Source organism: Polyodon spathula, chromosome 5 (assembly GCF_017654505.1).
Source record: "Polyodon spathula isolate WHYD16114869_AA chromosome 5, ASM1765450v1, whole genome shotgun sequence".
NCBI classification, from domain to species: domain Eukaryota; kingdom Metazoa; phylum Chordata; class Actinopteri; order Acipenseriformes; family Polyodontidae; genus Polyodon; species Polyodon spathula.
In genome coordinates, this window is record NC_054538.1 from 21,733,978 (window position 1) to 21,754,721 (window position 20,744).

General features: G+C 40.2%; 1 protein-coding gene across 2 annotated transcripts in view; it reads right to left on the bottom strand.

Moving 5' to 3' along the window:
- Window positions 1–6,796: 6,796 nt before the first annotated feature.
- The window catches only part of LOC121315730 (potassium voltage-gated channel subfamily KQT member 5-like), a 241,364-nt gene continuing 227,416 nt past the window's right edge, over window positions 6,797–20,744 (bottom strand). For both annotated transcript variants that reach the window (XM_041250085.1, XM_041250084.1), the window contains 3 exons: window positions 15,129–15,260; window positions 10,597–10,723; window positions 6,797–9,427 (listed from right to left, as the gene is read on the bottom strand). In XM_041250085.1, coding sequence (XP_041106019.1) covers window positions 8,474–9,427; window positions 10,597–10,723; window positions 15,129–15,260 — 1,213 coding nt within the window. In that variant the 3' untranslated portion in view covers window positions 6,797–8,473. The remainder of the gene's footprint in view (window positions 9,428–10,596; window positions 10,724–15,128; window positions 15,261–20,744) is intronic.

Consider the following 20,744-nt stretch of genomic DNA (forward strand, 5'->3'; position numbering starts at 1 on the left):
TCAATATCTTTACACCAAAATAAAGCGGTCACCGTTTTTTTGTGAAAGTTCAATTGTTTAAGTTACAAAATCAGTGATGCTGAAATGCCCTGAAATGAACCTTCCAAATACTTTCTTTCTTGGTTTGCAACATTGACAGTTTGATTTTACTTTCAGAAAATTTGTCCAAATTGTATTTGAGAGAAAACACCTTTATAAATCTGGCCCATTAGGTGTGTCTTTGTAAATTACGCTGTATAAAGCTCTAGAAAAAAAAAGAAAACACTTTCTCAATGAAAAAACATCTTCACCTGCAGTATTAAATTACCTTAATTCCTGCTCCTGTTTTTTCTTCAAGCTCACAGATTGTAACAATCCCACAGTCTGTTTAAAATATAAACCCAACAGCTTCAAATATGTTAAACACTTTTAAGAGGATGTCTGTAAGCACATTTATTATTTAAATAAATAAAGTTAAATTCTCAACAGATTGGGATTTTAAGATTTTCACTTCCCCCCTCCCCATCAGAACTGCTAATTGTATGGCATACAGGTTCTTTAGTACAAACAAGCATAGACTTAAATTACACAACAAAGTGCCCACACACAATTTAGTAGGTCAGCTTCCCACGGTCTTTAGAGACAGTATGCCAAGACTCACTTTAAAACGAGATCCATGCCTATCTTATCTCAGGGTTCTATCCTGGTTAAATACATTTGCACATTACACTGTTATGTCCATGTGTTTCAGGATTGTAATGGTCAAGCAGATCAGAATCTACTTTTCAAATGCTAATGTGATACCAATATGCTTTCATGGTTCTGTGACCGTAACAGTGTTCGCTTGCTCGATGAACCCCCAGTCTCTTATTACAGAATCGCGCTTCCCTTCTTCTGGGTGTTGATGTTCGTTTCATCCCCCCCTCTCACATGACACACGGCATATCAACAATGCCATTCTTCCCATCTGTTTAATGGGCTGAAGCCAGGCTATGCTCGCTCAGAAATGTGAGCGCCCAAATCCGCCGCGCACATGCGCAGTAGAAGACAGCCGTCAGCCAGGACTGGCTATGATAGGCTTAAAAATGTCTGGATGGCGCGCAACAGGTTCCCTTTCAATTTGAATGACAACCATTACCGAATGAGAAGAGCCTCTCTGACCGTTAATCCCTGAGCAAATCTATAAAAACTGCCCTATCAGGGCCGTGCTGTGAGGGGGAAGTCCCGCCCACCTCCTACTAATGAGGGACGTCCTCACAGTAGCACATCACCCACTTTCTCTCTTATCTCTCTGATACAGGTCGTAAATTACTTCTGCATTTGCATTCCGAATTTGGCTGATTTATTTGACTTTAAATAAATTAAAAAATCCTTGGTAATCATGTTTTCTAGAGTTGGTTTTGACCCCTCTTCAGGGATTAGCGAGCGGCCATTACTCTCACTACACAAGGCTTTGTGTAGTTGATACACCGTGTGAGAGCTGTTGTGGTGCTGTAAGGAAACCCCCACGGGCTCGCGGCGTCGCCCTCTACACCGATTTAATCGGTTACAGCGACCAACAAAAAAAAACCAGCTCGGGCCTTGCGCCCACTTCAATCCTCGGGCTTTCCTAGCACGGCTGTGCTTGTCCTCGGCAACCACGGTGATTGAATCGGCTGCATACCCTGGCATCGACCGCGGTTTTTCCCATCGATCACGAGGTTGAAGAAACAGCGCCTATCCGGTCCTGATTGACTCGGCACCGGTGTAAACATCTTTGGCGAGGCCTACAGCTTGGCCCTGACCGTGCCTACCATTGGTACCGACCTTGGAACAGGTCCATTCGGCACTGACTGTCTCGGCATTGGCAGCACGTTTCTCGGCACCGATTGATTCGGCACCGATGAACCTCTTCGAGGCCGTCTACAGCCCGGCTCCGACCGCGCTACACGTCGGCATCGACCTCAGCATCAATTGACTCGGCACTGACCTCCCGGCGCCGACAGCGCTCTTTTCAACACCAATCCTGGTACCGATTGATTCGACACCGGGGAATAGCTTTGAGGCAGTCTACAGCCCGGCACAGACGGTGGTACTTCTCGACGCCGACCTCAGCACTGACAGCGGTTGCCTCGACGACGATCCCGGCACCGACTGATTCGGCACCGGTGAATCGTTTTAAAAACGCATCTGCAGGCTGTTCATTGAGCACAGCAGTTTAAAAAAAACCAAAAAAAAAACAACAACAACAACTGCAAACATGTCGGTGCAGTCAACTGGGTCTTCAGCTGGATCCACCAGTGTGACTGGTGCTCAGCTAAGCTGCCCAGGCAGGACGAGCATAGATCCTGCACCAGGTGTCTGGGGCCAGAACACATGGCCAAGGCACTGACAGTGAGCTGGACTGCTCTCCCTGTTAAAAGTTCTCTCTCCTCAAGCCATGGGAGAATGAGATCTGTGGTCCAAGAGCCTCTGCAGAGGTCGTCCAGGACTCCCCCTGCTACAACGACCAGGGAACTCTCCCACACAACCTGGTCACCCTCCTCTTCTCCACCAGTGGTGCAGAGGTGCAGGCACCTCTCAGGGGAGGCGAGATGGTCACCGCCGAGGCAGTACCACTCAAGGGGATGCTCACCATAAGACAGACGGTCGCCACGCAGGCACCGCGCCCCTTCCCCACACAGACGCAGATGGTGACCATCGCAGTCGCCACGAAGGCGCCCAAGCTCGGCCGAGCGGCGCTTCGCAGAGCTGGCAGAGACTGTAAAAGGGCTCAGCAAACTATGCTGGAGACCCTATTAAAGTCTCAAGGCAGGCTGCTCCCTATGACCGGGCAGCCCCAGCCCCCACAATCTGGTTCCCCGTCCCCTCTGCCTAGACCACCTAGCCCAGGCGAGCTGTTCTTCACGGCATCCAGGTCGGATGTGTCGGACCCAGCCACCTCCGTCGTGCCGGCCACAGTGGGGAGCGCCCTGCCGCCCTTGCCACACGTGTCCCAGAGGGAGGAGTTCGTGCCACTAATGCAGCGGGCAGCTGCAGCCACGGACATCCCATGGCCGGCGGAGCAAGAGGGAAAGGGGAACCGCTTCCTCCAGCAGAGAGGACACCCACAGCATGCCCTCCCTTTATGCCAGGACTTCCTGGATTTGGTGTGCTCCTCCTGGGGCAACCCAGCTTCTGCACCTTCAGCCTCCAGAACAGATGAGTCTCTGGCCTCAGGGGCTCTTGTATGTGTTCCCTCTGCTAACATTAATATCCATGACACTAGAGAGGATCAGGGTGGAGAGAGCATAGGTTCTGCTGGTTGCACCCAGATGGCCGAGACGCTCCTGGTTTGCTCTCCTCTCCGACATTTTGTCGGATCAGCCGTGGCAGCAATCCACTGCGCAAGGACCTCCTGAGCCAAGCGGAGGGGCTATTATGGCACCCAAACCCAGCCCAGCTCCAACTCTGGGTCTGGCCTTTGAACAGAGCCGTCTATTCAGACGAGGTTTGCCAGATGCAGTTGTAGAGACACTACACTCTGCTAGAGCGCCGAGCACTAGAGCCCAGTACTCATAAAAATGGAAAGTTTTCCAAGACTGGTGCCTTGCCGAAGGTCACTATCCGGTGACTTGCCTGATTGAGACTATATTAACCTTCTTACAACACCTGATTGATGCAGGAAAATCAGCATCTACTTTGTAGGTATACCTGGCAGCAATATCAGTGTGCTATGACAAAATTGACTCGGTGTCCCCTGGGGCACATTTCCTGGCAGTGTAATTTCTTAAAGGGGCTCGGAGGCTTCATCCTCCCATGAAAAGTATGGTCCCCAAGTGGAATTTAGAATTGGTACTGAGGGCCCTTATGGGTCCCCCATTTGAGCCCATGGCGTCAGTAGAACTGCGCCCTGTTTCATTAAAAGTGACATTTTTAATAGCCATTACGTCTGCCAGACGAGTAAATGAGCTTCATGTGCTGTCGATCGATGACATATGTATGGCTTTCACTGGGAATGACTCACGGGTAACATTAAGAACAAATCCATCCTTTTTGTCAAGGGTGGTATCCTCATTCCATATTAACCAAGCAATGGTTTTGGAAACTTTCAGATCTCCCCCGCACGAGTCAGAGGAGGACCGTAGACAACATACGCTATGCCCAGTTCGGGCTCTGCGCTGTTATTTGGATAGGACGGTGTCCTGGAGACAGTCCAACCAGCTGTTTGTCTGCTATGGGTCCCGCTCTAGAGGTCAGGCCCTATTGAAGCAACGTCTAACTCACTGGGTGGCAGATGCGATACGCTTGGGGTTACCGGGGGACATTACGGCCCATTCTACCAGGGGCCAGGCAACTTCGTGGGCTTTCCTTAGATTAGGCTTTTCCTCCGTAGATTAGTTATGCAATGCTGCAACATGGACAGGTTGTCAGACATTTGTTCATTTTTACGAACTTGATGTGACAAACCGAACGAGACCCTCTCTGGGCTCTAGAATTTGCAGACGGCCAGGCCTTAGGCGTCATGTGGGCTCTGCTGCTATCGTCGTGGGGCTGTATTGTCAGTAATCTGGAGCCACGACAGCTATGGTACAGCTTTCCCATTCGGTAATGGTTGTCATTCGAATTGAAAGAGAACGTTAGGTTATTACCATAACCCTGGTTCCCTGAAAAGAGAGTGACAACCATTACCCTTTGAGGTCGTGTTCCCAGCTGACCTCTGTTTTCGAAAGAAAATGGCCATGTGCTAATGTGAGGACGTCCCTCTTCAGCAGGAGGTGGGCGGGACTTCCCTCTCACAGCAGGGCCCTGATAGGGCAGCTTTTGTATATTTGAGATGGACGGTCAGAGAGGCTCTTCCCATTCGGTAATGGTTGTCATTATCCTTTTCAGGGAACCAGGGTTATGGTAATAACCTAACGTTAGCGAACACGGTAATCAGGAGATCAGCACGCATGTGCCAAGGCAACAAAGGCTATAAATATGAGCAGCACGACTTTGTTTGTCTTCTCAGTCTTGCATGGTGTGTTACTTTGTGGAAAGAAAAAAGTATAAGCTGTTTAAATTGTCTTCGTTTAACTTTGTCTAACTTTAAATGAATGTTATTTGCCATATTTGTTCAACTTCAGCAGTGCTTTAACTTATAATCAATAATATCTTACTGTGTAAATCTCCACAGCAAATCTATTAAATACAGTAGTAGTACAGCATGAAGAAATGATATGATGAATTTTACAGAAATGTGCAGTTGCTAGATCACACCATCAGTTAACACTAGCGCAAGCAGTTGGGAATATGAGAAACTGTGGATAAGTGGATGCCCACCTGTACGTAGGTGTCACACCTACATTTTTACATACATAAATGATCAACCCACCTGCGGCATTCCTAATGGTAGCCAGTAACTAAGAACACAGAAGAAACAGAATCAGAAGCCTAAATAGAGAAAAGCCTACTTGGTAAAGACATATCAGAATCTGTGTATATACTGTATCATACAATACCAGTAATGTAATTGTGCTGAAACTTGGTGGGTTACCTTCTTCTACACATTTTTAATTCACAGGTCTGTTCACATGCACTTACAGTACATTCATACGCCACGCTAACATTTTTGCATATCTATAGACCTGCTTATCCAATTGTGGTAACACTGGACACAAACGAGTATCAGAATCTGGGAATATATGGAGGTGTATGTACAGTGGTTTGCAGATCAGGTCACCATCAGGAAACTGGTTTGGGATGTCACTATGAAGCTAATAATGACCTTGAGAGAGCTGCAAAGTTATTTGTCTGAGATGGGAGTCAGTGTTCACACATCAACAACAAGCCGGTCCCTACACAAAGCTGGCGTTTATGGACGGGTGGCAAGAAAGAAGCCATTACTCAAAAAGCCTCATCTTAAAGCATGTATGGAGTTTGCGAAAGCATGTAGATGATACTGCAGACATGTGGAAAAAGGTTTTGTGGTCAGATGAGACAAAAATTGAACTAAATTCCGAGCGTTATGTCTGGCGCAATCCCAAAACTGCACATCACCCAATCAACACCATCCCAACTGTAAAGCATTATGTTATCGGGATGCTTCTCTTCAATAGGGACTGCGAAGCTTGTCAGAACAGAGGGGAGAATGGATGGTGCAAAGTACAGGCGAATCCTTGAGGAAAAAACTGTTTGAGTCTGCCAAGACTCTGAAACTGGGGAGCAAATTCTCATTTCAGCAGGACAATGGCTCGAAGCACAAAGCCAAAGCCACACTGGAGTGGTTGAACAAGAAAAAAAATAATGTTCTTGAGTGGCCCAGTCAAAGTCCTACCTTGAATCCAATCGCAAATTTATGGCTAGACTTGAAGATTGCAGTCCATCGACGATCCCCAACAAACTTATCAGAACTGGAGCAATTTTCCTGTGAAGAATGGGCAAAAATTTCACCATCCTACTGTGCAAAGCTAGTAGAGACCTATACAAAAAGACTCATAGCAGTAATTGCTGCAAAAGGTGCTGACTTAAGGGGTTGAATACTTAATCAATTAGTAAATTTCATTTTGTACATTTTCTTTGCAAGTTTTGCTGACATTTAACCTCCTCCTCATAACAGTGTTCAGTTTAACCACTACAGTTTGAATAAAAACATTTGTTTGAAAAACCGTGCACACATTATTTGTAATTCAACAAAATGTGACATTATTGGTAGGGTGTGAATACTTCTGCAAACCACTGTATGTATGTATGTATGTATGTATGTCAGGTCATCATGTTAATATCCTTTTTTATGACACTGAAATGCAATGTCCTCAAATATATACTTTATAGTCGTTTATATATAACACAAAAGGCATCATTTTAAATGTTCCTGGTTTATTGAAGTTTATTGAAAAAAAGTCATTTTGCATTTGTTTTTCTTACAGAGTTTATGGAATATCTCTGTTATGTGCACATATTTTCTTGAAATAAATTAGTTAAAAACAAAACAGAACCTTAAAATTCTCAAGCATGTAAGTTAAGGCCAGTTCTGTGTAATAAATTACCAGTGAAATAATTAGTTTAAAAAAAAAAAAAAACATATTCACGTGTAATTAACTGACATGGTGTTCAGATCTGCAGCAGGAAACAGTATTTTCTAACACATAACAGTTTGATTGATATCATCGTCAGAATAGAAGTCTCCATTACAGGAGACCTGTAACAGTTTGAATACAAAATACAAACAGTATGCAAGAAAGGCACCATAAAGCATATCTGATCAAAGAAAGGAAACAAATCATTACATCTGTATAGGGTGTATGTTATACAATAATTCAGTTTTAGTTTAGCCAAATGTGGACATTCATTAAAAATCTGAATCCTTTATCATTTGAAATGTAGAACGTATGCCAAATAAGTTAATGTTTCTGAGATGTTGAAAAATGTTATTGTTCTTTGCTGTCCAGCTTTAAGCAGTCTGACATTTTGTATCTGTTTATTTAGCTTTATCATGGCTTTCATACATAGATAGCTTGTGGCAGAATGTTATAAATTGGTATGCATTTTGCATTGCTTGGCAGATCACTTCAGAGCAAATTGTGCTTCAAGACAGCCTTCTGGATCCACCTGTTGGCATTGATTTAAACATAAACTATAGTACACTGCTACCCAGTATTCAGACATCTCATACACATATTAACGTGATGATATATACATTGTACAGTATGTCATTAACTTTCATGTCACACAGCTGATGAGTAACATCCAAGAATATGTTTGAAAAAAAAGAAAGAAAGAAGTTGAGGGTAACTTACAACTGTTTGGCAGAGTCCTTTATCTTACAGTTTGAGGCATTTAAAGCTACACTTAAGACTGCAGTAACTTCCTTTCTACCATAGTAATAATAATAATAAATCCTCTGAAAAAAAGTTTTTCCACATTTTGTATGAAAAGTTTGTTCTTGAGAATGTTCTGATAGTGCTGCTGTACACATCACTCACTGACTGACCAAGGATATGTAGAAATGAACATTCAACCAAAGAGTAAATGACCAAAAGTGTGTTCTGTAAGTAGCAGCCATACTATTCTGTTTTCCTCAGTACCTTTGCTAGCAGCTGTACTTAAGATATTTCATTGTAAACATAAAATTCTGTATTACCCACTAACGGTAGGGTTTTTCCCACCAGAAAGTAAAATGCTAAACTATTTTTTTTAATGACTGCTGCAGCTAAGTAACAGTACATTTTAGTAAGTTCAATCATTAGGATTTGGCAGATCTCTGTTGCATTAGCTAGAAAGATTACCACAAAATCTGTTTGTACTCTTGCTAACGGAAAGGGCTTGATGTATGTATATTACAGTAATTAAATGCACTGTTAATTTAAACATGCACATGTCATGCAGCTAGGAGATTATGGGCTCATACAACTGCCTTTCGGATTCTTTCAGGTTCTTGCAAGTTTACGTCCGATTACATTTTTATTTTTTATTTTTTTAGGAATAGTCCATGCAATGATATGTATGATTAAAGGAAGTACTAAGTTTACAAAGAAAACTCTCCTGTGTGGTGCTATTTTAGTCGGACATGAGGCAGGCTGAGGGAGTCGGAGTTGTCCCCGGTTCCACCAGTACTTTGAGATGATCTTCCTATTCCAGGCATCAGAAAGTCAGCGGGGAGTGTTGCGTCCACTGTGGACTGTGTGAGGAAATCAAAGCCCTCTGTCATGGTCCCTGCGTCCAACTCCTTGTCTGTTATGAACAGCTCTGTGTCCTTCCAATCGGGATAGATCTCCTGGCTCCCTTGTGAGCCATTTGAGTCACTGCTCGAGTGGTTTGTGTGGAGCTCCTCCGTGGACTGCATCAGGTCTTGAACAGAGAGCGACTTCTCCAAGACTCTGTCCGTCATTGAGGGCCCTGAAACTGAGGCTTCCCCCTCCAGGCCCACATGCCTTCTCCATGAGCCCTTCTCTTTTGCATTGGTCTGTGCAGTCTGTCCATTATCTGTTGAAGCAACAAGGCAGACAGTGACATCAGAAGCACCCTCCTGTGTGGTGACTGGAATAATGTTTACGGGCCTGTTGATATGCTTAAGGGATGGCAGAGAGGGGATCTGCAAGGTCGTCGGGGCGACTGGCTTGGAAGATTGAGTCATTTGGCTTGACAAGTTATTGGGTGTCACTACAGGTATAGCCCCCTCACTCTGGCTCATTGGCACCTGCGTGGCTAAGCCATGCATAGTTGGAGAGTAAGAATAGTACGCTGAATTGTTCAGCTCGTTTGGCGTCGATATCAGTTGCAATCCTTGGGGAATGTTGGCACTGGCAGATCTGGACACGCTGCTGCTGTACTGCGCTGAGCTGGAGACGTCTTTGCTGTCCAAGGGGCTCTGGTAGTCAGAGGTGGGCTCAAACTCGAACAGGGGCATCTGCAGCGAGGCGAGGGTCAGCGCTGAGGCCGATCCTTTTCGTAAAACCTGTCTGTAGATTTCCAAGAGGGAGTCCAGCTTGGATTCTATGGACTGTACCTGGAAGGTGAAAACAAATTGAAAGGATTTAGGATTTAGATAGTTGATGCTTTTTTTGTGCAAAACTTGGATTTTTATGGGATGATGACAGTACAGCCTTAAAACAAAAACACTCACTAAATTGAGTACATTCTTGAAGAATTTTAAATGTAATTTTAATATATTTTTTTACATTTCCCTTGCTATTTTATGATATGGTTGTGTTGCTTCAATATTGAATTATTTTCTCTTTTTCTCTCTAAATCTGCCTTAACCTTGATTGGTGCTTTCTTTGAGCTTGACTAAAGATCTAACTATAAGTACCTGGACTGATTCTGATCCAGTCATATTACTATATGACTTTTCAACTCTGCAAGCCTGTCTACTACCTCTTATAGTTAGTGGGGCTGGCAGCGTTGAAGGATCAGGTTATCATATTGAAGGGTTAATTGTATGTTTGAAATTGTATATATTGAAGGGTTAATTGTATGTTTGAAAGGGTTATGAAGGGTTATGAAGGTTTGCATTGAGTCAACAGTACAAGATTGAAAGTACATGGCGTGATAGAGATGACTTTTTCATAATATATGTTATAACTATGGGGTAATAGTGATGGCAGCATTGCAGCTGTTTTATAACAAATCAAATCTCAACACATATAGAAATGTAACCAATTACACATAAGGGCCTCATCCTAGAGTTGGAGCTGTAGCATATAAATACACTGAACCTAGATACAATTCTTGGGCTATTCGGTAGATTCAAGATGACATCCTTCACTCCTGTTCCTGAAAAATATAACATCTGGCTTCAGGTAATAGTGTCCAATTACTCTGTATGCTGTTTAAAACTAGCTGACTATTATATCACGCCTAGAGGTATAATTAGAATAACTGTGTATTACTAATAATCTTCGATTGCTAGTCCTTAAATAATGTAAGCTTTAATAAATATGTTTGATATACTTTACTCACTGTTGTCAAGTACCATTAACAACATGGATTAATTAAAAGTAAAATAATTATAATTGCTTCCACCTCCTTATAACAAGGAAGGTTAAAGTAAACTCCAAAGCAGAAAGAGAGATGTAAATAAATTGGAGCAACATAACAAAACCACATAATTATTTCACACTTCAGAAATAGTAAGCGACATGTCTATTAAATTTACAGAAATCTACAAAACCTCACCTGTTTTTCCACTTTACATACTCGTCCCAGCATGCTTAGGTCTTCAGTCGTCTCACTCTCTGGCATAATCTTCTCTCTAGTTTTCTTATCTCCTGGTATTTGTCCTTTGCCAAGAATTTGGTCAACTCTGTGTAAAGAAATGAAGAAATGAACCCAGTGTAAAATATCTTGCAACAGGACAGGAGAACAGTCACTGAGAGTTAGTAAACAAGACACTGATGGGATTGTATGGTAAGACAATAAAAGCAATTAGCTTCAGTATTCTAATAATTAATCTGAATAAGCAGACATCTTGACAACCGTGAGAGCACAGATGTTAAGGTTGGATTGTTGGATTAAATATTATGCTCCAGTAACACCTGATCATTAAAATGGTAAAAAAATGTAACTTTTAAGAGCAAAAACTAGACTGGCAAAGCCTTCACTGGCTCCAGGCATGCATTAACCGATTTAGCAGGTGATGAGGTCTGGATTGGCAGGGGGGGCGTGCCCGGGAGGTGTGCCCGGGGAGCCTGCGCACAGCTCAAGAAGTGTCTGAGCCACAGCTCAAGGCGAATGCACTGCCATGCTTAACAGTGGGGTGGTTCGTTTACATCGAGGAGGACAGCGTCCACTCCACAGGATAACTACTACTGAACCCTTCAACTGCAAGACGCTGCCTGTGAAGGCTCTGCCCAGCCAGGATAAATTCTGACTGTTACAAAAATGAAATGACTGCATCCCAATAGTTTTTGGAGGTTGGTGAGTGTCTTGTGGAAACATACCAAAATATTATTAAGAACATTATCCAACATCCTAACCTTAACACTTGCACACAATTGACCAGAATAGTAATAATTTAAATATAGTAGCAAAATATTAGGGATAGTAACTGCTGTAAAATGAAAAATAGAGATTTAAAAGCTTGAATTCAAATTGGTCATTTTGCCCAAATTACCTGCTAATCTTAAGCCCCTTTCACACTGGCACTCCTACCTAGGTCTGGACCCGGGTTCTGACTATCCAGGTCCCAGCGATACACCTCAGGATGTGGGTCAACACGCTTTGACCCAGGTTGAGAGAGACAAAATGCATGATGGCAGACGAAATAACAAACAGCCACGCCTGCGTGAAAGTTTCACTTCTGCAAGGAATACTTCTGTTTATTCTGTTTAGCCATATTTTTGTTGCTTGAGTCAGATTGCAGCAGGGATGAGGAAACATTTGCTCTAATTAACATTTGGACCGATGATTCAATCCAGAGAAGCTTGGATGGAAGCATCTGTAACCAGCTGCTGCTTACGGGGCATTGATATGTGCCTTGTTTACTTGTCTCTGTCACCCAGGTCAACCCTGCTTTATCAAAAGCAGTGTGGAATCACGTACCCGACCCGCATGACACCGGGTCCTGACCCAGGTAGAGCATGCCAGTGTGAAAGGGGCTTTAATCTCTCCCTTTTGAAGTGTTTTTTATAAAATGTTTGTTTCTCACATTACAGAGTAACACACAGCTGTTAAAAGAGAGACTATATTAAATAAGAGAAAACAGTTCCCATGATTGAACACAATTACAAACTAGGACATCAGGAAGTCAAAATTCTTGCACAGTTTCAAAATATCATCTTTACTATATCCTGGTCAAACTGATTCAATTTGCTAGGACACAAGAGATAATTCCCCCTGACCCAAAGCGGACGGATCACGTTTTACTAATTTTAAGAGATTACAGCAAACAAAGTACTTGTGCACCTCTATTCTTTTATTTCCTTTAAAAATGCAGTATGTCATGCACTGAAAATACAAATCTCTGAGTATGTGTAAATTGTTTTTTTGGGTACACGAAGCATTTAAGAGTAGCTATGTAGGGCAGCGAATGAGATAGATGAGCGGGGAAGCATGTAAATGGGCGACAGCTGAAATACTGTAAATCCAGAAATATTTGGCGAATCACACCCATAAGACCAATTTCGCTGCAGAAATGTTGCCGACCTGTTGCCCTGAAAGTTGTATACTACTTCATAATTCTGTATGTACATCATGAAGACCTCATAATGGTTAATATTACTGTGTATGTGCCTTCAAAAAATAAATAAAATAAAACATTTTTACACATAGGCTAATGTAACATGACAGGTTATCACAGGGTTTGAAAGAAAGAAAAAGACACACACAATACTGCATATAAAATATAATTTACTGACAGAAAAATGAATATGAAACTCAATCAACCCAAACCATTTACAGTAGCATTTATTTACTATTTAGAAGATAGTCTAAATTGTACCAAATACAAAGCTACTGTACTGAAAACCAATCTGAAAAAACAATTTTAAATTCAGTTCTCGTTTTTTTTTTTTTTTTTTTTTTACTCAGGAATATCGCTTGTGCTGGTAGTGAGGCTTTCCTTAACTGCATTCAATATCCCTGAAAGAGACCAGCCTGAAATGATCATTTCTCCCCCCCCCCCAGTTCGTGGAGAACAGACATAAGCCAGTTTGCATGCTTTGGCTTTACTGTGGATGTTTTCAGATCCACATCAATATCGATAATGTGGGCTACTTTCGCCCCATAGCGGTCAGATGAATTTCGTATGAGTCAACGACTGGAAGCATTTATATATTGGAAGCACTTATACATGTGCCAAAAATGTTTACAGTTTTTTTTAACCTGCGACAATCGCATAATAAAAGGCTTGCAAAGATTTCTGGATTTACAGTACAAAAGAATTGCGAGTGAGCTGTTTTCTGTAAAGACAGAAGAACAAATACATTGGAGATTAATGCGATACGCCAGGCACAGGCAGCTATAAAAGCTGTGCAGCTTCATTATTTGCTGAATGAAGGACACATCGAATTTGACCCCTTCAATTGCTTCTTTCCTGCTGTTTTACCTATTGGCTACATGTGTTTCTTTCAAAACTGAACACTTGAGACCTATGTAGCTAACAGAAGTGCAAAACAAGTATGCTACAATCACTATTTTATTAGGAGGGGCTTCACCTCTGTTCCAGGACAGTACCAGGCACTAATGAAGGGAAGACCCAAAGAAAAAATGAAGATTCTGACTACCGTTCATTTTCATGAATGTCAAGTCATGTATTTCCTTATTGCAAAATTGTTGCTGATATTGACCCCCTGACATAAGAAGATGTTAGAACATGTCCCCTCAGATCTCATTTTTTGTCAAAGAAACAGCTTCACAGCAATAGGCCTAACCCTGGTGTGGACTGCTTTCTGCCATGTTGACTGTAATATAAGTGCACAGAGGGGGAGGAAAAGGACTTGACTTTGGTCGTCAATTGTGGCTGTGGACCTACAATGGTGTCCAACCTACATGAAAGAGGTAACATTACATTGGGAAAGAAAGCAGGTAAATACATTACAAAATGTGAGACTTATTGAGGGTGTGAAGAGACATTATTTGAAACCGTTCAGTACAGAATGACTGGGGGTGGGATTATTGGTAAAACTTCAGATTAAATGGCTAACTACTGTGTATTTACATTGTAGTTCTTTAGTAAATACAAGTGTACTTATACATAATCACAATGTTATTATGCATAGTTACAATGTAACTAATGTGTAGACATTTATTTGCATGATATAAACCTAACCTTACCCCTTAACCTAACCCTTACCCCCTAACCCTTTTCTGATACAACTGTGTACGTGCAAAAGGATGTATGTACTAAGTAACTACTGTGTAAATACACAGTGATTAGAGACACTCCAGTAAAGTTTTTTGTACCAGTCACAATTGCAGGAACCCATTTTTAGATAAATGTCCCACCCAGTTGTTCTTGATTTGTAGTCCATTAATAAAATTTGGGACACTGGAATAGAGTGCTGATTTATAATATTTTCCATGTATCGAGGATTGGCCAATAATCTAATAAGGAATAAGAGATAATGACATATTTAGAGAGAATGGGATCTCAGCAATAAATGCCTCCACCCCACTTTTATAGGAATAATATGATCTCCTTTACCATTTTTTGTTACAACAGTTTGAAGCAAAAAACAACTTTAAAGACCCAAAGTTAAAGATCAGTCTCTTATACATAATGTTTTATTCCTTTTCAAAGTTTGAATCATTGCCAAATATTTTCTTTTTTTTAATCTGTGATATGTAAAGAAAATATGGCGGTGGATACCTCTCGTTTACCTTTTCACTGCACTGCTCTGTGTAATTCCTATACAGTGAATAAAGAACAAACAATCTACAGTACAATGCATGGTCTCAGAGCAAAAGAGAAATGCAAAAAAAATCACTTCAAACATCTAAATGGTGGAAATTATGCCAATACCTATGCAGTTAACATCTCATCCTATCAATGAAGTGAGCTGCTATACAAGTTCTTTTTAATCTTTATATTTGTGGATAATTGCACCGAAGTTTGTCTTTACAACATCTATACAGTGTTGCTATGGGTAAGTGAATGCCATTCACTGTTGTGCTTTCAAGAGGGTGACTGTGCTGTTCTAGTTCTGTACAGATAGGGCTGTGTGTGCTTTTAAGACAGTGTAGTGTGTATGCGTCCACAGCCTGCTCACCGCATTTGAAGACTCTTGATTCTGCAGAGCATGTCCAGGTGCCCTGCAGAATACTGCTCGATCACATCCTTCACATCGTAAGGCCGCAGTGTTTCTTTAAATTTTCTCTTTGCAACATGAAATTTCATTATTCTGTGAATTAAAAACAAACAAAACAAAACAAGACAGCTTAAATCACTTTCTAGAACAAATAAATACATTATACATTTTTTTCTCTCAATTGTAGATTTATTTATTTTTTTTAAAGATGTCTTGTTCCTGACATCATCTGGTTCTTCCCCCAGTGGTACAGTAGCAGCCACCTTGGTGTTCCACAGACACTGCAGCACATTTCACCTTTGGTCCTTCCACCCTACTGTGGCAAACTGGTTGATAGTGTACAGGTGCAGGTGATTAAAGAACAGACAAACCATTATAATCCAGGTGAAAAGGTTTGTCTTATTTATTTTTAAGTCCAGTGCCTGACGGCAAAACAAACAGTAAACAATAAGGAGGTATTACTTAATTTATAATCCCTGTGTTGCCCCGCAAATAATAATCCTGTTATTATTACACACCCACACGAAACACATACAGAAGTATGTTAGTGAATGAATTAGTGATAGTGGTGCAAATACAGTTTTATTTGTGATACAGGTAAAGTGCTGTTTCAGGTTTTGCAGCTCCGGAATGTGTTAACTGTCTAGTGATAACACATAACAAATAGACAGAACAAAAGAAACACTCATAATTATCCCAAAAAAATACAGGTCCTTCCAGGTTACTTAATACCAACCAAAGCGAAGGAACAGATAACATTGCTTCTTCCCCTATTTATACCGTCACTCATGACCCCTTGGTAAACGATTGCAGCTGTTTATGATCTACAGCTGCCACATCATTTGCCCTCTGGGTCAATGAGACGACGCTCCGTCTCTTTTCTACATGACGTCTTCCTTTTAACCCTGGGAACAAAGTGTCAGGTCAAGTAGTCAGAGTATTCTGTTCCCATTACTTAGTGCCCTCACAAGTTGGGAGGGAGATTTACCACCAAGAATCATTGTCTTTCTGTCACACCTAATTAAAACATTTTAGGTTCTGCCCCATGTTAAAAACCTGGCCCATTAGGGTTAGGGTTAGGGGTTAGAGTTGGCTTTGAAGCCACAACTTCATCTTGCACCACATGATCAGAGTCCCTGGCATGAATAACTAATTTTTTTTCTTTGTTTTCTTTTTGTTTTTAATTGTTCTTTATTTTTCGTTGCTTTTGGTACCTTGTTTTAATATATATGGTCATAATTGATTTATTTATTATCCAATTTGTTCAATTGTTATTTCCATGTTCCCTATAAAAGTTTCATTATATACTGTCAGATTTGAGCTGGCCATGTAAAAGACAATAAACAATCAATAATTGTTTATTTTTTCTCTCTTTTTCTGAGGTTTTTGTTATTTGTCTAAACAGGGTGAGTCTTAGACTATTTAATATTTTTTGTGTGCACATTCATTCCATGTATGAACCTGTGACCTTTCTAGTTAAAGAGTTATAGGCACAAATCTAACAGTAAAAACAGGCGGAAATAGCTGGGACCCTAAAGGGTTAATGATTATCAACTAGATTATATCAATGGAAATGGGACTACCTTATAGTAGGTTCATGTTTTTAGAAATCTCTCTGAAACTCGCTCTGAGCCTTTGAGAATCAGCATCACAGCTATAAATTAGGTATTAATGCAGAGCTCTGCTAGTTTATTTAAATGGCACACTCACATATTGTGTGATGAAAGTTTTTTGTCTGCACATCAATACCTTACAACCACACTGTTGCACAGTTCTTGCTCTCAGACTGTATATAATAGTATATATTGCAGTATAAAAGTTATGCTATTATGGCACATACATTTTCAAATGTTTGCAATGATGCTCTGTTAAATGTTCACTGTTCTATTATTAAAGTACTATTCATATGGTAACATTTTTTAAGTCTTGTTCAATATCCAAACATTACATTATATAATATTTATTATATTAATAAAAAATGTGCGAGTAAAATATGTCTGGCCCGCCTACTCCTAACTTTTTTCCAATCTGGCCCCCTTAAAAACTAGTGTCTTTGTTTCTATTCTGACACAAAAATGAAAACTTGAATAAGTTCAAAACAAACAGGTTAGTCCCATGGAAAGGGACGTAATCACGTTTCTATATTTTAGTTAATTTCCCAAATAATGATATTTGATGTTTCTGACCAAACTGTTAATCTCCTTTGTATGGTATACTTTTTAATGACTCTCAAAACACAATGGATGAGTGCAAGGAGCACAGGAGCTGCACAAGCACGTTGGAGTGAAAAGATCAGCTCCTCTACTTTTGAGCTAACTGCTGAGCCCTCTGGAAATATATTTACCAAAAACAAACAAAAAACTTTTAATAGCAGCACAAGTGAAAAATTAAAATCGCCCACAGAGTGCGCAAAGCGTCACTCGATGGGAACTGGCTTGCATGAGTCGTGTGAAGTGGCTAGTGACTGATAAGGGGGTGGTGTGATGCGCGCGCTGCTTTGCCGGATACAAAAATAAAACAAGTCTTAATCACAAGTTGATTTACGATATTACTGTTTTTTTTTTATTTATTTTTTATTTTGCATACTTATTTTAGTTAGTTTGTATAATTTTTGATGACTGTCAGGGGGGTCACTTGCTTGTCCCTTGTGCTCCAGATGTGGTTTGCGGGCCGCCACTTGAAGAGGCCTGTGATATATTATGATTTCCATTCTTATGTACATATCGAGCAAAGACCCGTTCTTTTCTTACACAATACATTTAAGTAAAAGCATTGCAGGTAATTATTATAATAAGTGGTGTAATGAATTCACAAACAGTCTATGAGTGCTCCTGTAATCATAATTAACAGCATGTAAGTGCTAATGAAATTACTGTTGAAGTTTGGTTTGTGCCACTTTAAGCATTAGCACCAATCCTGCTTACAGTTTGTATTAATAATTCAATTAAAAGCCACGCACATTACAGTTAATTCATGTAAAAGCAGGATGTTTTATTTCCCAACATTTTGATATTGCCAAACTGTATTGATTGCTTGGCTTTGTGTGTTTCAACAAGAGGGGACTGATCTATAAGTACAGATCAGTTTGCTGATCCTCTAATTCATCATAAAACTTTGGGGAAAGAATGACGCCAGAGTACCAGCAAATACTTCAGGGCGAATAGCCCAGAGTTATTACAGCTGCAGTGCCCCTACAATCATGTTAAAACTTCCACAAGCATACAATTCCATTGTGTCTATTAAATAATGTTTTCTTCTTTGTCTATCACAAAACAGGCCTTGTTGACAGTCCAGTTGCATGGGCATGCTCATGCACTTGATGCAACTGAAGAAAAAACAGAAATGTTAATAAAGCCTAATTCTTAATTCTTGAATATTTCTAATGCCTTATTACATATAAAACAAAAACCTCAAAAAAACAAACAAAACAAAAAAAAAAATTGATATATTAGGCAATACAAAATCCAAGGTTATTTAAATAAATTGAATGCTACCTTTACAGTACTGTATATCCCTGATATCCCATTTAATTTCAAATGATTATTATCAGGTGTGCAGTCAGTGTATAGCAAGCCAAATGATCATTTAGAGATATCTAAAATTAATTTATAGAAATCTCTAAATATTTGAAGATATCTCTAAATCACTTCCAGATATCTCTAAATCATTTTAAGATATCTAAAATACATTTAGAGATTTCTGAAAATTATTTCCAGATATCTTTAAAATGGAGATGTCTCTAAATAAATGAACAAGAAGTTATTTAGAGAAATCCTAAAATGATTTAGAGATATCTCTAAATGAACAGGAAATTATTTAGAGATATCTCTAAAAGACAGTTTGGCGTACCATGCTAGCAAAACATGATTTAAAGATGTTCCTAAAATGAAATGAAGATATTTTCAAAATGGGTTATTTACAGATCTCTCAAATTAATTTAAATACATCTGAAAATGGTTTACAAATATCTCTAAATATTTCAAGATACCTTAAAAAGCAAATTGAGATATCTCTAAATGATCATTTGGCTTGCCGTAATCAGTGAGTAATGTCCACTTCTTTTGTAAAACATGTCTCATAATGGCCACAAGGGGGCGATTAAGGAACCCAATATAAACAGTTCTCAAATATAGTAAGTGTATTAATTAGGATAAGATATTTATATACACAGTACTGCCACTGGAGGGCATAAGCAACAGCATTACTCAGCAGGCCTGTGAACATGTAGAATTCAATCAAAGTAGTGCAGAAAACAACAGAGGTTATTAATTGTTTATGTTTTTGAAAAAGAGTTCATTACATTTGACCTGTGTCTTCAACATCCAGTTAGACTTAATGTCGCAACTCCTTATCTGCTACTGCATTTATTGCAATGCAGTTAGAGGGAACACATTTCTGCTAGTTGGACTAGTACAGTAATGTTTTGTTATGTAGTAAACTTGCAGGAAGTTGCTTTGCGAACCAAAGGTTTACATCCCATTAGCACTTTTAAATAACTTGATTAATTCAAAATGTAGGTCAAAGCTAAGTTTAAGGAATGATAACGCCTTTATCATTGTTTTTTGTGTTTGCAAGAAAAAAGATTGATGGTTGTGTCAAAGACGAGCTTAGGGAATAATATTGAGGACAAAGTAGTGTTCTGTGACAACCTGATTTTATTATTCAAATTGGACTTCTGAATACTTTCAAATTATATAGTATGAGAATGAGAAAGCTTTATAGCAGCTTCGAGGACTGTTGCTGTCTCAGTCAGACAGCCTGTACAATAATGAGACGCCTAGACTAAGGCATGCCTCCAGATACAGAATACAGTATCAAAGTGTTAACACCAATGTGCAAATTCAGTTGGCAGCAGAATTGCATACACAATGATAGCAGGTGACAGACAGAAACAAATGCGAGTGGCAGAGTATTCTAAAAAGTATGTGAGTAAATGTAAACATTTGCATGTTTGTCCTGAAGTCTGGGCTTTGAAGTCTTGCATGCTAAAAACCGGACGAAGTAAAAAAAAATAAAACATAAAATATATATATATATATATATATATATATATATATATATATATATATATATATATATATGGGGGGACGGAGAGGGGTGATGCTGGGACGCCAGAATCACTGTCGAGCCCTCTTAAGGTGCCATCAACATCAGGCAGAAGGATATCTACATCATCAGATGGAAGGACACGCAGATAGATCACATTAGTTGTATAGTAAAAGAAGCTATGTCTTAGTTGGTGCTTATCTTGGTGACAGCCGAGTCCAATATCAGCATGAAGTTTTAACACCTACTCTCATGTAATGGAAATCATAAATCCTGTGTTGTAAGGGTCGACTGGGAAGTTGCCCTTAACACTCTAGTTCCAAAGCCAGGGTTTTAAGGATCCACGACACTCAGTCTGTAGAACCTAGTGAAGGTATGGGGAGTAGCCCACACCGCTGCATTACATATGTCCTTGACAGATGCACCCTGGAATAAAGCCCCCAAAGTTGCCATTCCCCTGGTGGAATGGACAAGTTTACTAGCTCATAGGCAGTACTGACTATCTGCTATTCATTTGGATAGCTTCTGTTT